This window comes from Schistocerca americana, chromosome 2 (genome assembly GCF_021461395.2).
Source record: "Schistocerca americana isolate TAMUIC-IGC-003095 chromosome 2, iqSchAmer2.1, whole genome shotgun sequence".
Lineage (NCBI taxonomy): Eukaryota > Metazoa > Arthropoda > Insecta > Orthoptera > Acrididae > Schistocerca > Schistocerca americana.
In genome coordinates this window covers 137475609-137497345 of record NC_060120.1, presented here as the reverse complement: position 1 = coordinate 137497345, position 21737 = coordinate 137475609, and the positions used below count along the sequence as shown (strand labels likewise).

At 44.1% G+C, this 21737-nt stretch overlaps 1 protein-coding gene across 1 annotated transcript in view; it reads right to left on the bottom strand.

Moving 5' to 3' along the window:
- Positions 1-21737, bottom strand: part of LOC124593829 (glutamate receptor ionotropic, kainate 2-like) — a 179061-nt gene that overhangs the window by 133292 nt on the left and 24032 nt on the right. The window contains exon 3 of the mRNA XM_047132176.1: positions 16459-16804. Within this exon, the coding sequence (XP_046988132.1) occupies positions 16459-16804 (346 nt within the window). The remainder of the gene's footprint in view (positions 1-16458; positions 16805-21737) is intronic.

The window sequence follows — 21737 nt, the reverse complement described above, 5'->3', positions numbered from 1 at the left end:
TGGCTTTGTAATAATCGCACGCTGCATGCGTAAACTAGATAAACTTTAGTAGTATTCTATTGCACCAGATAGTGCTGGAGAGATACATGCCTCATTCAATCTGCGAAGTCATCTAGGTGCAAGGGATTGCAGTATCTTGTGGTGAGAGGGCTCCTACACAAAGCCCTACACTTTCTATAAGCCGTTGCTACCAGCGGAAACTAGCGTGGTAAGTACTATTGGACTACAACGCTCGAAGCCATGTAACGAACATTGCATTTGTCTGTAGACTGAATAAAGTAACATCATATTCGATACCGTCTCTTTGCTGGTGAAGAATATATCATGTTCCATCATGTTCTGGCCAGTGGAGAACCTATAGATACACGAGCACTTCTCTTAACCACACTTCACACGGCATAGAGTTAACCTCAAATACATGAAAAACGCCAACAATCGTTACCACCAGAAAAAAGGTGAACTTCAATGATGAATTTTGGTAAATGTCCACACAAATTTTTAGAATCTCGTACAAAGAGATGGATATCTCTAAACCATCTCCTAATATTCACACTCTTTCGTTCGTCTCCTTCAGTACACTGATGGTGCCGTTTTCCTAGCCCTTGTCCCCACATTCCAGGAATCTCAACTGCTTGCAGAGTCATCAGCCTTCAGACTGGTTTGATAGAGCCTGCCACGAATTCTTCTCTTGAGCCAACCTCTTCATCTCAGAGTAGGACTTGCCACCTACGTCCTCGATTATTTGCTGGGCGCATATCTTCCTATATAGATTTTCCCGTCTGCAGCTCCTTATAGTAACATGGAAATTATTCCCTGATGTCTTAACACGTTTGTCCCTTCTTCTTGTCAGTGTTTTCCATATGTTCGTTTCTTCTCCGATTCTGCGCAGAACCTGCTCATGAATACCTTATCAGTCTACCTAATTTTCAACATCTGTCTGTAGCATGACACCTCAAACGCTTCGATTGTCTTCTGTTCCGGTTTCCCCAAAGTCCATGTTTCACTATCATACAATACTGTGCGCCAAACGTACATACTCAGTAATTTCGTTTTAAAATTAGGGCCTACGTTTGATACTGGTAGACTTCTCTTGGTTGGGAATCCCCATTTTGCCAAGTCCTGTCTACTTTTGATGTCCTACTTGCTCAGTACCTCTTGAGTTATTTTGCTGCTTAGGGAGCGGAATTCCTTCCCTTCATCTACCTCGTGACCATCAACACTGATGTTAAGTTTCTCATTACTTCCGTCTCTCTTAGATTTACTCTAAGTCCATATTCTTTATTCATTAAACTGTTCTTTCCATTCATCAGATCCGTAATTCTTCCTCACTTTCAGCGAAGATAGCAATGTCACCTTATCATTTACTGTATATCCTTTCAATGGGAATTTTAATTCCACTCTTAAACTTTATTTTTATTTCCATCGTTACTTCTTCCACGTACAGTTTGAAAGCGAAACGCTTACAACCCTTTTAATCCGAGCACTTCACTCTTCGTCTTCCACTCTTATTATTCCCCTTTGACTCTTGTACATGTAATATATTATCCGTCTTTCCCTATAGCTTACCCCATTTTTCCTTAGATTTTCGAACATCGTGCACCAGCCGACATTGTCGAACGCATTTTTGAATTTGACAGATCCTATGAATGTGTCTTGATTTTTCTTTGGTCTTGTTTCCATTATCAACCGCAACGTCAGAATTGCCTCTCTGGTTGCTTTACCTTTCCTATAGCCAAACTGATTGTCATCAAACACATCTTCGATTTTCTTTTTATTGGTCCGTATATTATTCTTGTCAATAAGTTTGATGCATTAGCTGTTAAGCTGGTTGTGCGATAATTCTCGCACTTGTCGCCTCTTGTGGTCTTCGGAATTTTGTGGATGGTTTTATTCCGATAGTGGGATGGTATATACAATCCAGACACCAACGTGAATAGTCGTTTTGTTGCTGCTTCCGAAAATGGTTTTAGATATTCTGATGGAATGCTACCTAGCCCTTCAGCCTTATTTGATCTTAAGTCTTCCAAAGCTCATTGAAATTCTGATATTAATACTGAATTCCTCATCTCTTGTATACTGACACCTGTTTCTTCTTCTGTCAAAAAAAATGGCTCTGAGCACTATGGGACTTAACATCTGTGGTCATCAGTACCCTACAACTTAGAACTACTTAAACCTAACTAACCTAAGGACACCACACACATCCATGCCCGAGGCAGGATTCGAACCTGCGACCGTAGCAGTCGCGCGGTTCCGGACTGAGCGCCTAGAACCGCTAGACCAACGCGGCCGGCTCTTCTTCTGTCACGTCATCAGAAAATTCGTTCACCTCATAGAGCCCTGAATGAAGTCTTTTCACCTATTCACTCGCTTTTCTGTTCCCGTAGCACTCTTAATGTTACCATTCTTGCTTTTAATTTCACTGAAGCTTGTCTTGACTTTTCTATTTGCTGAGTCAGTCTTTCCAACATTCATTGCTTTTTCGATTTCCTCAGTTTTTTGAAGCAGCGATTTCACCTTCCCTTCCCTGAACTTCCCATTTATTTCATTCCTCAGTGATCTGCATTTCTGTATTCCTGAATTTTCCTGAACTTTTTGTCCTTCCTTCTATCGTCGAACAACTGAAGCATTTTTGTTACCCATGGTTTCATTGCAGTTTCCTTCTTTGTACCTTCGTTTTCCCTTCCCTTTCCTGTGATTGCCCTTCTTACGGATTCCCATAGCTCTTAGACTGAACTGCCTACTGGGCTATTCCTTGTCGCAGTATCTATAACCCTAGAGAATTTCATGCATATCTCCTAATTTCTTAGTACTTCATATCCCACTTCTTTGCCTAGTGATTCTTATTGGTTGTTCTATTAAACTCGTCTTCTCCTCATCACTCCTAAATTGTGATCTGAGTCTACATCTGTTCCTTATTACGCCTTATAATCCATTATCTGATTTCGGAATCTCTGTCTGATCATGATGTAATTTAACTGACTAACAGAAATCTTCCGTATCTCCCGACCTATTCCTAGTATAGCCCATACTTTTATGACTCTTGAACGAATATTTACTATTACTAGCTGAAATTTACTGTAGAACTCACTTAGTCTTTCTCTTCTCTCATTCCTAAACGAAGCCCATATTTTCGCGTAACTTTTTCTTTTACTTCTTCTCCTACTACCATATTTCAGTCCCCCCCCCCCCCCCCCCCGATTATCTCAACAATTCCTCAAATTTCACGTAACCAACGGGTCTTCAAAACAAATCTTTTCAAGATATAGGCAACAAATAAGGAACGAACCACGTGCTGCTTCCCAGCCAAGGACTTTCACGTAGCAAATCATTACCGCGTATCCTACTAACCATTAAATTTAAATATGTATGACAAAAAACCGGCGCGTAACATCGAAGTTCCACCAAGTTGTCAACCAACGAAATGTCCACAGTAGACTGAAACTGCGAACACGTGGAACATTGGGATTGCCCTCCTCCACTATCCTCCACATCTACAAGTTCTCTATGTGACTTTTTTTGTATATGGTGCCTTGATATGGCATGTTTCGAAGTTTCGTCACTCCCTCCTTTAACGCCTCGTACTCCATCTTGACTTCCGCAATCGTTAACCACGCATGTATGCATCCATTATCATGTCACCAAATTCCCGTCCATCGCCGGTCACACTGTACATGTCTGTATGAACTCCACTGTGACAAACTCGAACTTAATTCCCAATGCTGGGAATGTACTGCGCATATACCAACTCAGCCCAACCAACCCTACCCTTACAAAACAGCATATCATCTCCTAAAGAAACTCCAAACGGTTCACCATAGAAACGTCCTGTCACTTCTCTTTCCTCCCTACCGACCCGAAATCAAGATTCGTGCCTTACTCCACATCTTCCCCTTTCCTCAGACTATCGTCTGGCACACACCCCAGTCACCTACTCTCCTCCTATTTCCTCCCATCCACTACAGTACCTACGCTCATCTGTACAGTCACAAACAACCAGATCGTTTGTTTATTCCTACTCCCAACCAGTATACGGAACACAGAATTTCCCATTTTACAACCATCATACCCAAATGAAGAACCTTCACATTTCATTGAACATGCAGTGCTTCAGCTTGTAACATTCACATTCGTTTACATATATTCGTATCTAAAACTGACACAGGTAAAAGTATACGATAAAAGAAACCAAAAAGATCTACCAAACACTGATCCACAAAACAGGCGTTTGCAACTTAGAACTACTTAAACCTAACTAACCTAAGGACATCAAACACATCCATGCCCGAGGCAGGATTCGAAACTGCGACCGCAGCGGTCGCGCGGTTCCAGACTGCAGTGCCTAGAACCGCTCGGCCACCCCGGCCGGCTGTCCTCGGGTAGCAGTAAACTCCTCGTGCGTAGAAAGCAGAGCGAGACTCCTGTCATTCAGCTGCATACAAGACCGTTGGGCATGACTATTATTATGGGCCAGTACAGTCAATGATCAGTTAGCAATGAGATATATATATATATAATCATGTGAGGCATTTAATACTCTGTAATAAAACTTGTTCGGCTCGAAGCCAGACATCCAAAGATACCAAACTCGACCCACCTGTCCCACACCCACGGACCAGTAGGGAGGTCAAGCTTGAATTATCGATTAGCAGGCACCCATTCTTATCGCGTATTCGGGTTCTTCGAGGAAAAATAGAACGTAACTTCTGTATTTAAAAGTTTTTTCGTTGCATGGTAGATGGCACTGCAACTAAAAAATACCGAAAATGCTAAAAATCGTTCAAAAATGATATCATCTCGTGAAATAGTATTCCAGGAGCTTAGAAATGCAGTTACTCTAAAACCTTTATTCTGAAACTGGTTTTTATAGCAAAGAAATTTGATGCTCCGTAACATAACAAATTAGTTTGTTGACATTAATGGTGTAATTTTTTTCACAAACGTCGTTGAAATGGATAGCAATTATATGGATGCTGTTCTTTCGGACAGACGCCACACATTCATATAATTTATACACCTAGTTGGGCAATGGATCCACTTTCTTCAGTGTGGATGCACTAATGCGTCCGACCTCCAGTGGTAATCTCGAAGTAGCGAACAGTGAGTATAATGGGCAGGGACTGTAGGTAGGTGGTGCTAGGTAGGAATCTGGATCAGCCATGAGGCATTCTGAAATAGTCGGCGCAGCTGAGTTGGCATCCCTTCGCTACCAGCTTCAGGCAGTGTCGGCTTCGGTCACACAGCTTGAGGCAGTTGCCAATGGGCATCACTGTGGGGGTCCAGGCGGGGGTTTGTCGGGGATGGGCAGCTCGTCCTACTCATCCGCCAATCGGACTACGGCTCTGACTGCCTGGAATACTGACCCCATTGAGGCTGAACCCTCACCCGTGGTAGAGTGGGGGGTCGTCTTGTTTTGTGGCAGGCGGAGAAAAGACATTCCGGAGGACTGAATGGAAGGCCTCTCCTGTTGACGAACTGGTTTCACGCTCTGTCTCCGACAGATACTGATTTTCAGCCGGACATGGCTGCTTGTCCTGTTCCAGAGATTGCCCCTCAGTCTGCAAGATCCGGGCGGTCACAGAGGGTGTGCTTACTGGTAGTTCGGAGCTCCAACGTCAGGTGCGTAATGGGGCCCCTTAGGGATACGGCTGGAAGGGAGGGGAAGAAAACCAATGTGCACTCCGTGTGCATACCGGGGGAAGTCATTCCAGTTGTGGAAAGGGTCCTCCCGGATGCCATGAAGGACACAGGGTGCACCCATCTGCAGGTGGTCGCTCATGTCGGCACCAGTGATGTGTGTTGCTATGGATCAGAGGAAATCCTCTCTGGCTTCCGGTGGCTATCTCATTTGGTGAAGACTGCCAGTCTCGCTAGCAGGATGAAAGCAGAGCTCACCATCTGCAGCATCGTCGACAGGACTGACTGTGAACCTTTGGTACAGAGCCGAGTGGAGGGTCTGAATCAGAGGCTGAGACGATACTGCGATCGCGTGGGCTGCAGAATCCTCGACTTGCGCCGTAGGATGGTGGGGTTTCGGGTTCCACAAGATAGGTCAGGAGTCCACAACACGCAGCAGGCGGCTACACGGTTAGCAGGGGTTGTGTGGCGTAGACTGGACGACTTTATAGGTTAGATGGCCTCAGACAAATGCAAAAAAGGCAACAGCCTCAAAGGGTGCAGGGCAAAGTCAGGACATGCGGGGACCAAGCAGCAATCGTTATTGTAATTGTAAACTGTCGAAGCTGCGTTGGTTAAGTACCGGAACTTCAAGCGCTGGTAGAAAGCACCGAAGCTGAAATAGTTACAGGTACGGAAAGCTGGCTGAAGCCAGAGATAAATTCTTACAAAGGAACACACGGTGCTTAGAAAGGACAGATTGCATGCAACCAGTGGTGGCGTGTTTGTCGCTGTTAGTAGTAGTTTATGCTGTAGTGAAATAGAAGTGGATAGTTCCTGTGAATTATTATGGGTGGAGGTTACACTCAAAGGTTATACTCAACAACCGAGCTAGGTTAATAATTGGCTCCTATTACCGACCTCCCGACTCAGCAGCATACCTGAATATGGAAGTAAATAGGAATATAAAAAAGGGAGTAAGGTTTATCTGTTTAGCAAGAGTAATAGGAGGCTGATTTCAGACTATCTAATAGATCAAAACGAAAATTTCTGTTCCGACACTGACATTATTGAGTGTTTATGGAAAACGTTCAAGGCAATCGTAAAATGCGTTTTAGACAGGTACGTGCCGAGTAAAACTGTGAGGGACAGAAAAAACCCACCGTGGTTCAACAACAAAGTTAGGAAACTACTGCGAAAGCAAAGAGAGCTTCACTGCAAATTTAAACACAGCCAAAACCTCTCAGACAAACAGAAGCTAAACGATGTGAAAGTTGGCGTAAGGAGGGCTATGCGTGAAGCGTTCAGTGAATTCGAAAGTAGAATTCTATGTACCGACTTGACAGAAAATCCTAGAAAATTCTCGTCTTACGTTAAGTCAGTAAGTGGATCGAAACAACACATCCAGACACTCTGGGATGATAATGGCATTGAAACAGAGGATGACACGCGTAAAGCTGAAATACTAAACACGTTTTTCCAAGATGTTTCACAGAGGAAGACCACACTGCAGTTCCTTCTCAAAACCCTCACACGAACGAAAAAATGGCTGACATCGAAATAAGGGTCGAAGGAATAGAAAAGCAACTGAAGTCACTCAACAGAGGAAAGTTCACTGGACCTGATGGGATACCAATTCGATTCTACACAGGTACGTGAAAGATGTTGCCCCTCTTCTAACAGCCGTGTATCGCAAGCCTCTAGAGGAACGGAAGTTTCCAAATGATTGGAAAAGAGCACAGGTAGTTCCAGTTTTCAAGAAGGGTCGTCGAGCAGATGCGAAAACTATAGGCATATATCTCTGACATCGATCTGTTGTAGAATTTTAGAACATGTGTTTTGCTCACGTATCATGCCATTCTGGAAACCCAGAATCTACTCTGTAGAAATCAACATGGATTCCGGAAACAGCGATCGTGTGAGACACAACTCGCTTTATTTGTTCATGAGACACAGAAAATATTATATACAGGCTCCCAGGTAGATGCCATTTTCCTTGACTTCCGGAAAGCTTTCGATGCAGATCCGCACTGTCGCTTGATAAACAAAGTAAGAGCCTACGGAATATCAGACCAGCTGTGTGGCTGGATAGAAGAGTTTTTAGCAAGCAGAACACAGCATGTTGTTCTCAATAGAGAGACGTCTACAGACGTTAAAGTAACTTCTGGCGTGCCACAGGGGAGTGTTACGGGACCATTGCTTTTCACAATATATATAAATGACCTAGTGGATAGTGTCGGAAGTTCCATGTGGCTTTTCGCGGATGATGCTGTAGTACACAGAAAAGTTGCAGCATTAGAAAATTGCAGCGAAATGCAGGAAGATCTGCAGCGGATAAGCACATGGTGCAGGGAGTGGCAACCGACCCTTAACATAGACAAATGTAATATATTGCGAAAACAATGAATGTAGGATCCTTTATTGTATGATTATATGACAGCGGAACTAACACTGGTAGCAGTTACTTCTGTAAAATATCTGGGAGTATGCGTACGGAACGATTTGAAGTGGAATGATCATATAAAATACATTGCTGGTAAGGCGGGTGCCAGGTTGGGATTCATTGGGACAGTCCTTGGAAAATGTAGTCCATCAACAAAGGGGGTGGCTTTCAAAACACTCGTTCGACCTATACTTGAGTATTGCTCATCCGTGTGGGATCCGTACCAGGTGGGTTGACTGAGGAGACAGAGAAGATCCAAAGAAGAGCGGCGCGTTTCGTCACAGGGTTATTTTGTAAGCGTGATAGCGTTACGGAGATGTTTAGCAAACTCAAGTGGCAGACTCTTCAAGAGAGGCGCTCTGCATCGCGGTGTAGCTGCAAGGTTTCGAGAGGGTGCGTTTCTGGATGAGGTATTGAATATATTGCTTCCCCCTACCTATAACTCCCGAGGACATCACGGATGTAAAGTCAGAGAGAGTCGAGCGCGCACGGAGGCGTTCCGGCAGTTGTTCTTCCCGCGAACCATACGCGACTGGAACAGGAAAGGGAGGTAATGACAGTGGCACGTAAAGTGCCCTCCGCCACACGCCGTTGGGTGGCTTGCGGAGTATAAATGTAGATGTAGATGTAGATAACGCTGTATCCTGCATGGCACAGGGGCTTATAGACCTGCTTAGTAAGCAGGGAATCCTGGGTTTGCATCCCAACCGGCACGGTAGCTCAGCGTGTTCAGTCAGTGGGATAGCTGCCCTCTGTGGTAAAAAAAAAAACTGAGTTAATGAATCAATGATGAACGTGAACAAAGGTCATGGCACGTCTGCCCCGAACTAACAGAACGAACAATAACCGACAAAATGAGATCAACAAAAAAAGTCCCAGTCTGGTACACATTTTCGCTCGTCGCCGCTGATTCTGCATATTGCCCCGCTGTAGCTGACAGCAATGAACCCTTTGAATTAATTTGAAACAGGAAGCATTTGGAATAGTTAATTTGTTTGCTTATTAATCTATTAAAATCTACTTTAACTTTTACCTCGGAAGTGTGAAAGAGACTGCACCAGTAATGTAGACAAAGTAATGTATTACGTTCTCTAGAATCAAGTTCTTTTTGCTATTAAGAACCTGGTTTTCAATAAAATTTTCAGGATAACTGCCTTCATGACCTCTCGGGATGCTAATCTGATGTGTATTTCTTGAGATGTTATTATATTTCAATGATTTTAAATTTTCATTTTTATTACAGCGCCATCTATCACGCAAGAGAGAAAATGTTAGATGCATAAGTTTCATTTTCTTTCCCGGAGAATCGTTTTTAGGATTTAAATGTTTACCCGTGCCCCCCCCCTAGGAGTTGGGCAGAGAGTCCAGTTTGGTGTCACTGGATTTCCCTCTTCGGGGCGAACAACTTTTATTACAACTTTTATTACAACTTCTATATGGTTGAATGCGTCTGTGTGTTTGATACGTATATATGCTTCTACATCTGTAAATTGATTTTAATATTGAATATCCACTGTGGGACTGTTTAACTATTATGTTGATGTACACACGCTTTCGAAGCGTTACTGAATGTGTGACGAGGGTACAAGTGTGCATGACATGAGGATAAAGTGAATTCTCTAATTGGTGATTAATTATTCATATAAATTTACAACAGAGTTCGAAAAAGTCATAGAAATGAATGATGAGTTCAACAACTCGCTGTTAACCCATAAAACAGGAGTTGCCGCCACCAAAAGAATACAGAAATATCACGCTTCTTGTTCCAGAGGCGTAACGGTGATGCTGTAGAGTGCCCAGTTTTTCTTTTCTCATGCTGGAGGTGGAATGAATGCAGTCACTTCCTTTCATTGGACGATATTTGAATGTTTGTCGTTTGAAGCGTGAATTTATGCCTGACATCAGTCTTCCTCTAATGGAATAAATTTACAGTTCTATATACTGCAACAGTTAATTTTCGTCTTATATCCTCCAAAGCATCACAAAACACAGTTCTGTCGAATGACATCTGATCTCCACAGTCGGTCATTTCGCCTTGTCAGTGCTACTTTGGAACAGCAATCCCGTGTCTTCGACTTCCGTACTATACACGACTGGCCTTTCACTCCTGCCTGCACGCTTCAGTTAGAGAGAACAAGTCGACGAGTATAAAAGGACATCAGGGTGACTGATTTCAAACTCGACATAATCGCCGAACTTCAGCGGGAAACTGATAAAGCTCTGATGTATAAGGGGCGCCTAGATTTGTAAAGTATACAACCAGCAAAATTATGTTCCTACTCGCTCCGTTTCTATTCTCCAGTTAAAAACCTTCTCATTTGGGCACACGTTCTTGCAAGAAACATTGATGTACGAAGATCCCTTCGGTTTCTGTTGCAGGATCATGAAGGATTGCTTCACGATCGGCTGCATGCACGATGCGCGATGAGGCATCATAACAGTTTACTGCCGATGTAAGATCGTTTCTACTACAACAGTATGGTTCAAGAGAGCTCGGTCAACTAGAACCTATACCAACCCTCAGCCATCTGGCTTCTTCTTATTGGAACAATTTGAAACGTGAAGTGCACAACTCTCTCTTTGACACAGAACACCGAAATATACGGTATTATCACGCTTTAAATTATCTTACGTTACCTGTTCTTGGTTAGTAACCCATTCAGGGAATTGCAAACTACTGTTTCCAAAATGGCGTGTGAAAACAGTTTGAATTTTCTCTGATGACGACAGTACAAAAAGGACATGAGGAAATAGATATCTGGAAATATGAGACTAGCTACAGGGAACGGAAGCGACATTTCTTACAAAGAAGAAGAATCCGCAAAAATAATTTTATAACAACACGCAGATTTTACAGCTGTCTCAGAAGCTAAGCAGAAGCTGAAAGGTAATAAATGTTTTGGAAAATATATAATGCTGTGTAGCGTGGTATGCCAGGCAGAAAGAGCTAGTACAGGTGTAGCAATATACAAAAGCAGAAAATGGGAGGAATATGTCAAAAATTGCGACTATATATACGAAGCAGTTGTAACACCAACGATGAAATATGATACGAAAACCAAACTATAACAGCACTTTTATGCACTGGAGGGTGACTGAGGAATCAGTTAACTTTTATGACACCCTACAAAATATTATGGACCAATAAACTCTAAAACATCAAGTCTTTCTATTTAGTGACCTAAATGAAGGGCAGGAGATAATTCAAATCCTAATGTAGTTGGAATCTATGGAGAACAGCTTTGAATCATAATGGGCAATTACTTAGAAATTTTTCCACCTTTGATGATCTAATAATAACTAACATCTTTCTAGAGAAAATATATTCGCAAATATATTTGGATCGTTATAGGATGCAGATCCGATGTAGATTGTGTAATATTGAATAGAAGAAGACAGTAAATGATACAAGAGTATAGAGGAATTTTAATATCTGATCTGATCATTTTCTTATAATATTCTGAATTGATACTTTCGATAAATGGATGCAGAAGACACCTTTTACTACACATAAGTAAAACAGGTCTATAAAGTTTATTTACACCAAAATGAATGTAGTGGAGGCCTACATCAAAGAAGATTAAGAAAAGAATTAGAATAAGTTGCTACTTAGGACAAAAGGGAATACGAGTGGATGAATATAGAAAAAGCAATAAAAGAATCTGCAAGTCAGGTATCAGGAGACAAAAGTAAATATATCTGAATGTGTGCATTAAAAGGTCAATTAAAACTAATTGCGGAAGCAGTACAAGGAAGACACATAGAATATACAAAAATCTTTCAAAGTCTACCATGGGAAATGAACAAATCTATGAACAGAAGATGAATTACAGAAAAGCAATGGTGAAGACATCCCTTCACCGTGACTGGGACTGACACATTAGCCATACATTAGCTATCATACAAAGCTTTGAAGATGTTAAATACAACAGAAACAAATGCAATTCATTTGAATAACACTACGAAAGTAGAGTTGATTAAATTAAAAAAAAGAAAAGAACAGGAATAGAAGTAAAAGGTCTAGATGATGTAACAAGAAAAGAGCTTATAGCAGCTACGGACAGAAATCGGAAAGTAGGAAATTTAGATGGAATTAATGCAGATTTAATTAAACATTTAGGATTATCATCTACTCTTTAAAATGTAACATTTCCTTAACACTTGATGGAAGTAAAAGAAGTTCAAAATGGTTCAAATGGCTCTGAGCACTATGGGACTAACTTCTGAGGTCATCAGTCCCCTAGAACATAGAATTACTTAAACATAAGGACAGCACACACATCCATGCCCGAAGCAGGATTCAAACCTGCGACCGTAGCGATCGCGCAGTTCCAGACTGTAGCACCTAGAACCGCTCGGCCACTCCGGCCGGTCAAAAAGAAGTACCACAGAATTAGAAGAGAGCAAAAGCAATATCGATATATAAGAAAGAAGTGAGAAACATATTTGGAACTAACAAGGGTTTAGCTTATTTGAAACAGCATATAAATTTTATCAAAGAATTTTAAAAATAAGACAGAAAACTATAGCAGATATAGTTTTTATTTTGTGACAGTTTATTGAAGACCAAGCAGAGTTCAACAAAAAGGCACATAATGCTTTTGAGAAAGCTTTTGGTGATGTGATTAGAAAAAGTTACGACCGAGCACTCAGGAGCCCTTTACAATTAATGTCATCTAGCAAAAGTCTGAATAAAGTTACATCAGTAAATATAGATGTAGAAGGCATAGGCGTGAGACCAGGCTGTAGTTTATTCCATACAGTGTTCAACATTTACAGTGAGGATTCATTTCGGAGAGGGATTTTTTTTTTACCCTTTCATTGCTACAGACGTACTCTCTGCTTTCCATGCTGACAGCGTCTTCTGTTATGGCTGTACTGCTCGCCAGATGCTTGTGCCTGTGTTAAGAGTCGGTGTTCTGGCCTATATGACGTACTTATTATCCGATGTTTCGGAAACTATTAGCTGAAAACAATTATTTTCGCGCATCTTACAGTCTGATATCTTCACTCGATAAAGAACTGAATTTTTTTTCCTTATCCGACATACTTACTGCGCTGCATCAGATCAAGTAAAACACTGCACGTAATTTTAAAGACCCTGCACAGGTAAAAACTCATTGCTTAAACTATGCTAATGGTTCATTTCACCTCATTCATGGCGGTATAGTTACTGTATTTTCTATACGAAGAACGGTCGTGCTCGACGTGCGCAGTTCCGTCGGTTTGGACTTTCTGGGTGCAATAAATCACTTACCATCATATTTTAAGAAAACTATAACATGAAAATGTTTAATTTTATCACATCTCACAGTCTGATATCTTAACTCGATAAAGTACTCAATTTCTTTTCGGCAAACGTCATACTTTCTGCAGTGGTCAAATTAAGTAAGACATTGTGCACAGTTTTAAACATTTTGCAGAGGTAAAACGCACTGCGTAAACTTTACCTGTGGTTGATATTAGTTCATACACTTCAGGAAATAAAACGTAGATAAGATATTGGCATTTTGTTCACAACTAAGAGTAGAACGGTATTTCATTTCTTTCTGCATTTACTGGCTTTTATATACGAAGGACGGTCATGCGTGATACGCTCATTCACATCTTTGCACATCGCGAATCTCATAAACTATTCAAGATTTCGACAGGAAGGCCTTTGAAAATGATAGCACGCAGTGAGGCACATATGTCATGTCGTATGATATACAGGGCGTAAATTTTATGTTGACGAACCAAAACAATTCGAAGAATAAGCTTCACACGAAAAAATGTGTAGAATCTGAAGTTCATTATTTTCGAGGGGGACATCCGCTGGTGCTAAGATTAGCCCACCACCCCAGTCCCTGGGGTTGCCGCGGAAGGCAACTTTAAAATTTAAAATAGGAAGCTCAATTTTTTATTGCTGAATCAGACTCTACATAGAAAACTACGTACATTTTGTCTTAAACATTTGTTTTGATTCCTGGTAGTGGGCGCTGTAAGTCAAGAAAATCCATGTTCTCATTTTTGTGTGGAAAATGGTTACGGATAAATAAAAAATACCTATTTACTTCGTAAATATTGATTCGCTAAAACTAAGCTCTCCCTCTCACCCAATAGGGTGGGGTTTGAGAGAGAGGAATTAGACCTTCACAAATGTCGACACAATATTGATTTTTTCCGCAGATTCGGATAAGTTTTGTTTGTTTCGTGGTCATGAGGCCACACAACTATTAATGGGGAGAGAGAGAGAGTTTTAGTTTTAGTGAATCTAAATTTACGAAGTAAATAAGTTCTTTTATTTATCCGTAACCATTTTCCACACAAAAACATGGATTTTCTTGAATTACAGCGCCAATTACCATGAATCAAAAGAAATGTTTAAGACAAAATGTACGTAGTTTTTAAGTAGAATCTGATTTTGCAATAAAAAATACGGGTTCCCATTTGAATTTGTTAAAGTTGCCTCCCGCTCCACCCCACAGGGGGCTACGGTGGCGGGCTAATTTTAGTACCAGCAGATGTACCCCTCGAAAGTAATCAACTTTGGATTCTACACATTTTTTCGTGTGAAGCTTATTTCTCGAGTTATTCTGGTTTATCAACCTAAAATTTACAGCCTTTATGTACTCGGGACTTGTTTTATTTACCGAGAAATGGAAATAACTCGTCCGCTATCGTGACAAGTCAGTGGTTCAGGGCTCATACAGATGGAAAACCCAAGCCACGTGCGTATACACATCTACATCATCTGGAGAACGACGTAGCAGGTCGTGTACAGATGTCCACAACAGCGAAACAGCTAGGGTAATCTCTGGGATAAAAACTAAACAATTCGGAAATGCCAAAAGCAATCATCCGTGCTGATAATATTACACTCATTTTATCAGGAGAGCAGAAAGAAGATGTAGACCTGTGTTACTTCGTTCCAAGAAAAACCAGCTTTCTCAGAAAACGATTCCCTCTTTCCTGTCAACGAACAGCCATCAGATACGCTAGATCATCATGTTCTGTTTGGTGACCGTTGACGGGTTCACAGGTAGATGCCTGGTTTTTTGACTTCCGCAAGGCGTTCGATACAGTTCACCACAGTCGTTTATAGAACAAAGTAAGAGCATATGGACTATGAGACAAATTGTGGGATTGGATTGAAGAGTTCCTAGATAACAGAACGCAGCATGTCATTCTCAATGGAGAGAAGTCTTCCGAAGTAAGAGTGATTTCAGGTGCGCCGCAGGGGAGTGTCCTAGGACCGTTGCTATTCACAACATACATAAATGACCTTGTGGATGACATCGGAAGTTCACTGAGGCTTTTTGCAGATGATGCTGTGGTGTATCGAGAGGTTGTAACAATGGAAAATTGTACTTAAGTGCAGAAGGATCTGCAGCGAATTGACGCATGGTGCAGGGAATGGCAATTGAATCTCAATGTAGACAAGTGTAATGTGCTGCGAATACATAGAAAGATAGCTCCCTTATCGTTTAGCTACAAAATAGCAGGTCAGCAACTGGAAGCAGTTAATTCCATAAATTATCTGGGAGTGATTAAAAATGGAATGAGCATATAAAGTTGATCGTCGGTAAAGCAGATACCAGACTGAGATTCATTGGAAGAATCCGATGGAAATGGATTCCGAAAACAAAGGGAGTAGGTTACAGTACGCTTGTTCGCCCACTGCTTGAATACTGCTCAGCAGTGTAGGATCCGTACCAGATAGGGTTGATAGAAGAGATAGAGAAGATCAAACGGAGAGCAGCGCGCTTCGTTACAGGATCATTTAGTAATCGTGAAAGCGTTACGGACATGATAGATTAACTCCAGTGAAAGACTCTGCAGGAGAGACGCTCAGTAGCTCGGGACGGGCATTTGTTAAAGTTTGGGCTCAAATGGCTCTGAGCACTATGGGACTTAACATCTATGGTTATCAGTCCCCTAGAACTTAGAACTACTTAAACCTAACTAACCTAAGGACAGCACACAACACCCAGTCATCAAGAGGCAGAGGCCGGGAATCGAACCCGGGAACCCGGGCGCGGGAAGCGAGAACGCTACCGCACGACCACGAGCTGCAGACTGTTAAAGTTTCAGAACATACCTTCACCGAAGTGTCAAGCAGTATATTGCTCCCTCCTAGGTATGTCTCGCGAAGAGACCATGAGGATAAAATCAGAGAGATTAGAGCCCACACAGAAGCATACCGACAATCCTTCTTTCCACGAACAATACGAGATTGGAATAGAAGGGAGAACCCATAGAGGTACTCAAAGTACCCTCGGCCACAATACATCGTCAGGTGGCTTGCGGAGTATGGATGTAGATGTAGATGTAGATATTTGAACTTCAACGTCAAGAAAATAGTGGCTGGCAGTTAATGAGTTAAGTAAAAGCGAAACAGAGGGATGTGCAGATGTTACCTAGAACCCAGGTGGTAGCCATCTTGGTAGCGAAGAGGGCGAGGGTGGCGAGCAGGACTGAGGCTGCGACGGCGGCCCACATGCCGGCTGAGAAGGGCAGCAGCGGCACCTGCCAGCCGGACTGCACCAGCGGCCGCGGCGCCAGGCACGTGATGCCGGTGCGCACGTAGGGCCGCGTGTAGTCCAGGAACAGGTACTCGTGGAACCACTGGTAGACCGCCGCGTACGCCACGTCCGCCTCGCCGTTCACCACCGCGCCCAAGATGCCGTTCCCGGAACCGTTGTTGTCCCAGATGGCGCCCCATTTCTCGTCGGCGTATTCCGTCACTTGCCAACTGGCATTCACCTGCAGAAAAACCAGATCAAGTGTACTCGCAGCTCCGCCGTTCTGGCCTCGCGCAATCCAATAGCGACTGACCGACCACTGCATCACCCTCAGCGTATGTAGTCATTTGGAAGCGGAATGGAGGGGCATGGAGTCAGCAGTCACCACACGGATCTCTCGCCCGCTGTCGGTTTCACAGGTATTCGATCCGCAACATTCAAGTAGCTCCACAGTTGGAACCATGACGTTGAGTGCAGACCTTTCCAACCCTGCCGTCAACGAAATGATGTCCGCCCCCGGTAGCAGAGTGGTCAGCGCGACAGACTGGGTCGGACATTTTCTCCGCTCAGGGACTGGGTGTTGTGTTGTCCTAATCATCATTCCATCCCCATCGACGCGTACGTCCCGAAGTGGCGTCACACCGAAAGACTTGCACCAGGCGAGCCGTCTACCCGACGGCAGGCCCTCCTCACACGACATTATTATTATTAACGAAATGATTCCTAGCTGTACAGGGAGACCTCAGCTATAAAGGCGGACGAGAGAACATATACAGGGAGATTTTTTTTTAAAAAAGGAGCTAAACCATACTTTCAGATATCTGTTTAAAGTCAGTACAACCATTAGAAAATTCAAATGGCTCCAAGCACTATGGGACTTAACATCTGAGGTGATCAGTCCCCTAGAACTACTTAAACCTAACTAACCTAAAGACGTCACACACATCCATGCCCGAGGCAAGATTCGAACAAACGACCATAGCAGTAGCGCGGTTCGGGGCTGAAGCGCCAAAACCGCTCCGCCACAGCGGCCGGCGTACTGTCATTAGACTGTAGTTAATTTACAGCGTTACATTTACACTTACACAATCATGACTTCGGCTATCAAGTGTTTAAAGTGTTATAAATTTTTCTAACATGGCACACTGTCGTATTAAATTCACGTATAAAACACTTGATAATGGCACTTTGTAACCGAAATCATTATTTTGTAAGTGTAAATGTATCACTGTAAATAAACAACAGTCTAATGGCGGTACGGACTTTAAGGAAATATACAGGGTGCGTCAAAAAATGTATACACACCTTGAACTGTCATAGACAATTTACACTCCTGGAAATTGAAATAAGAACACCGTGAATTCATTGTCCCAGGAAGGGGAAACTTTATTGACACATTCCTGGGGTCAGATACATCACATGATCACACTGACAGGACCACAGGCACATAGACACAGGCAACAGAGCATGCACAATGTCGGCACTAGTACAGTGTATATCCACCTTTCGCAGCAATGCAGGCTGCTATTCTCCCATGGAGACGATTGTAGAGATGCTGGATGTAGTCCTGTGGAACGGCTTGCCATGCCATTTCCACCTGGCGCCTCAGTTGGGCCAGCGTTCGTGCTGGACGTGCAGACCGCGTGAGACGACGCTTCATCCAGTCCCAAACATGCTCAATGGGGGACAGATCCGGAGATCTTGCTGGCCAGGGTAGTTGACTTACACCTTCTAGAGCACGTTGGGTGGCACGGGATACATGCGGACGTGCATTGTCCTGGTGGAACAGCAAGTTCCCTTGCCGGTCTAGGAATGGTAGAACGATGGGTTCGATGACGGTTTGGATGTACCGTGCACTATTCAGTGTCCCCTCGACGATAACCAGTGGTGTACGGCCAGTGTAGGAGATCGCTCCCCACACCATGATGCCGGGTGTTGGCCCTGTGTGCCTCGGTCGTATGCAGTCCTGAGTGTGGCGCTCACCTGCACGGCGCCAAACACGCATACGACCATCATTGGCACCAAGGCAGAAGCGACTCTCATCGCTGAAGACGACACGTCTCCATTCGTCCCTCCATTCACGCCTGTCGCGACACCACTGGAGGCGGGCTGCACGATGTTGGGGCGTGAGCGGAAGACGGCCTAACGGTGTGAGGGACCGTAGCCCAGCTTAATGGAGACGGTTGCGAATGGTCCTCGCCGATACCCCAGGAGCAACAGTGTCCCTAATTTGCTGGGAAGTGGCGGTGCGGTCCCCTACGGCACTGCGTAGGATCCTACGGTCTTGGCGTGCATCCGTGCGTCGCTGCGGTCCGGTCCCAGGTCGACGGGCACGTGCACCTTCCGCCGACCACTGGCGACAACATCGATGTACTGTGGAGACCTCACGCCCCACGTGTTGAGCAATTCGGCGGTACGTCCACCCGGCCTCCCGCATGCCCACTATACGCCCTCGCTCAAAGTCCGTCATCTGCACATACGGTTCACGTCCACGCTGTCGAGGCATGCTACCAGTGTTAAAGACTGCGATGGAGCTCCGTATGCCACGGCAAACTGGCTGACACTGACGGCGGCGGTGCACAAATGCTGCGCAGCTAGCGCCATTCGACGGCCAACACCGCGGTTCCTGGTGTGTCCGCTGTGCCGTGCGTGTGATCATTGCTTGTACAGCCCTCTCGCAGTGTCCGGAGCAAGTATGGTGGGTCTGACACACCGGTGTCAATGTGTTCTTTTTTCCATTTCCAGGAGTGTATTTCCTGTTCTACAATGTTAAATATCTGTGAGAAAGTAATGTTATGTTTCTTAAACAGGTGGCAGCAGTGGTAAGTGCAACATGGCGGACGTGCGTTTGACCTTTGAAGCGCGGAAGCCGATAATTGAGTTGTACTGGAAGTTCGAGAATGTAGCTGCGGTTGAAGACAGTGGAGAAGTGAGTATAGTACAGAACCACCTTCAAGGTTAACGATTACACGTCTACGAGACAAATTCTAAATTTATGGAACAGTGTGTGATGTGCGTAGAGGTCGATCAGAGCGACCTCGTACACCTACAAGTGACGATTCCAGAACTACGGTCTTGGACTGATTCAGGGTTCACCTCAAAAATCTTCAAGGCAAGCGGCACGTGAGAGTAATGTAAGTGCTAGCAGTGTGCTACACATTCTGAAGAAAGGCAAGTTTCGTTTGTACACTCCAAGGCTGGTGCAACAGCTAAGTGATGACGATCCAGATCGAAGGTTAGAATATTGTAAATGGTTTCAGGCGATGGTGAGACGTAAACCGGTATTTATGGGTAGCATAATTTGGTCGGATGAAGCCAAATTCAAACTCAATGGAACTGTAAATAGGCACAATTGTGTGTACTGGGCTGAAAATAACCCTCACATTACAATTGAACAGGCTCTGAATTTGCCAGTTGTAAATGTGTGGTGTGTTTGTCTGCAAGGGGACTCGGGCCTTTCCGGTTTGAAGGTAGGCCTACTGTTACTGGATAAACGTACCTGACAATGCTTGTTGACTCCATATTCCCTGTCATTCGTGCATTAGACGTTAATGATGAGTTTCATTTCCAACAAGATGGGGCCCCACCGCACTATCATAGGGACGTACGAGCATACCTGGATCACAATGTGCCAGGCCAGTGGATAGGACAAAGGGAACCAATCGAGTTTCCTGCACGCTCTCCAGACCTCACGCCGCTGGATTTCTTCTTATGGGGCACAGTAAAAGATGAGGTGTACAAACGTAAACCACGTAACCTGGACACACTTTGGAATGAGATTCAGGTGGTGCGCGCACAAATCTCATTGGACACTTTGGTACGATGCACGGAATCAGTGGTGAGTCGTACTCAGAAAAATATATATATGCTGAAGGCCACCAGTCTGAACATTAATCACATTTGCAAAGTACATTTATTTTTCCAATTGGACTTTTAAGCTTTCCACTTCCAGAAATTTAACATTATAGAGCGGGATATAAATTTTCTATGACGCTTCAAAGTGTGTATACATTTTTTCACGCACCTTTTATTATGACTGTTGGCCCGCATTATGAAAAAATTATTAACTTTCAGAAATGGTAGTATGGATCAAAACAGGACAAAAACGTCCAGCAAACCTGGGTTCTAAACTGAATGGTTTAAGATCTATGAGCTCCTGTCCATCTTCGCTACCGTGAAACAAATCTACTGCTGCGGTGTCTTGCCCTCACAAGTTGCTAATATGGTTCCTACGGGATGCAGCGTTCTCGGAATGTTATACAACACTTCAAAAAATGGCTCTGAGCACTATGGGACATCTTCTGAGGTCATCAGTCCCCTAGAACTTAGAACTACTTAAACCTAACTAACCTAAGGACATCACACACACCGATGCACGAGGCAGGATTCGAACCTGCGACAGTAGCGGTCACGCGGTCCCTGACTGTAGCGCTTACAACCGCTCGGCCACTTCGGCCGGCTACAACAATTCATTGAAATAACATTATTAGTTTCATTTCCAGAAAGGAAATTGACAATACTTGACTATAGCAAATGTCGCTAGTGAGAGGTGACATGAAAACATTACAGTCCGATAGCGAAGCACCAAACACTTTGCAGCGCGATTCGATCTACGCGGCCAAGGCTAGACGAAACTGCGTATATGCTCACTTGCTGCAGGGGGCGCGCCTGGTGCAGCGTGGTCCGATACCACACACCATTGGCAGCCTTCTCTTCACCGCCTTGTCTGCTCTGACGTGCCGCCTCTTCGTTCCCACTTATGTGGTTACGCCGGAACATTCCTCTCCCCTCCCACCCCCCCCCCCCTCTCCCCGCCGTCCAGCGACGGACCGTCGTCGTGTATGGAGTGCGACAACGGACAACGGCGGAGGAGGCTGGAGGGTGGATACTCTGAAGGGCTGGAAGCTGTAGCTGCAGGGGACGACCAGCTACCAGCCGTACCCCGCCATCCGGCCTGCGCTCTGGCGGAAACGTACCCCGGGAAACGACCAGAAAGGTACGCGTCCACCCCGTGCAGCCATGAACAAGATGAAGAAGGCAGCGACAGCTGCGGTGCGGGCGGGTCCATCTCCATGGGTACGACGAGAGGAGACGAAGGCTCCGTCTCCATCGGGTCATCCCGCGGTGTCGTGTTGACCTCCTCTGGCGGCTGATGCGGCCGCACTGTCCTCTAG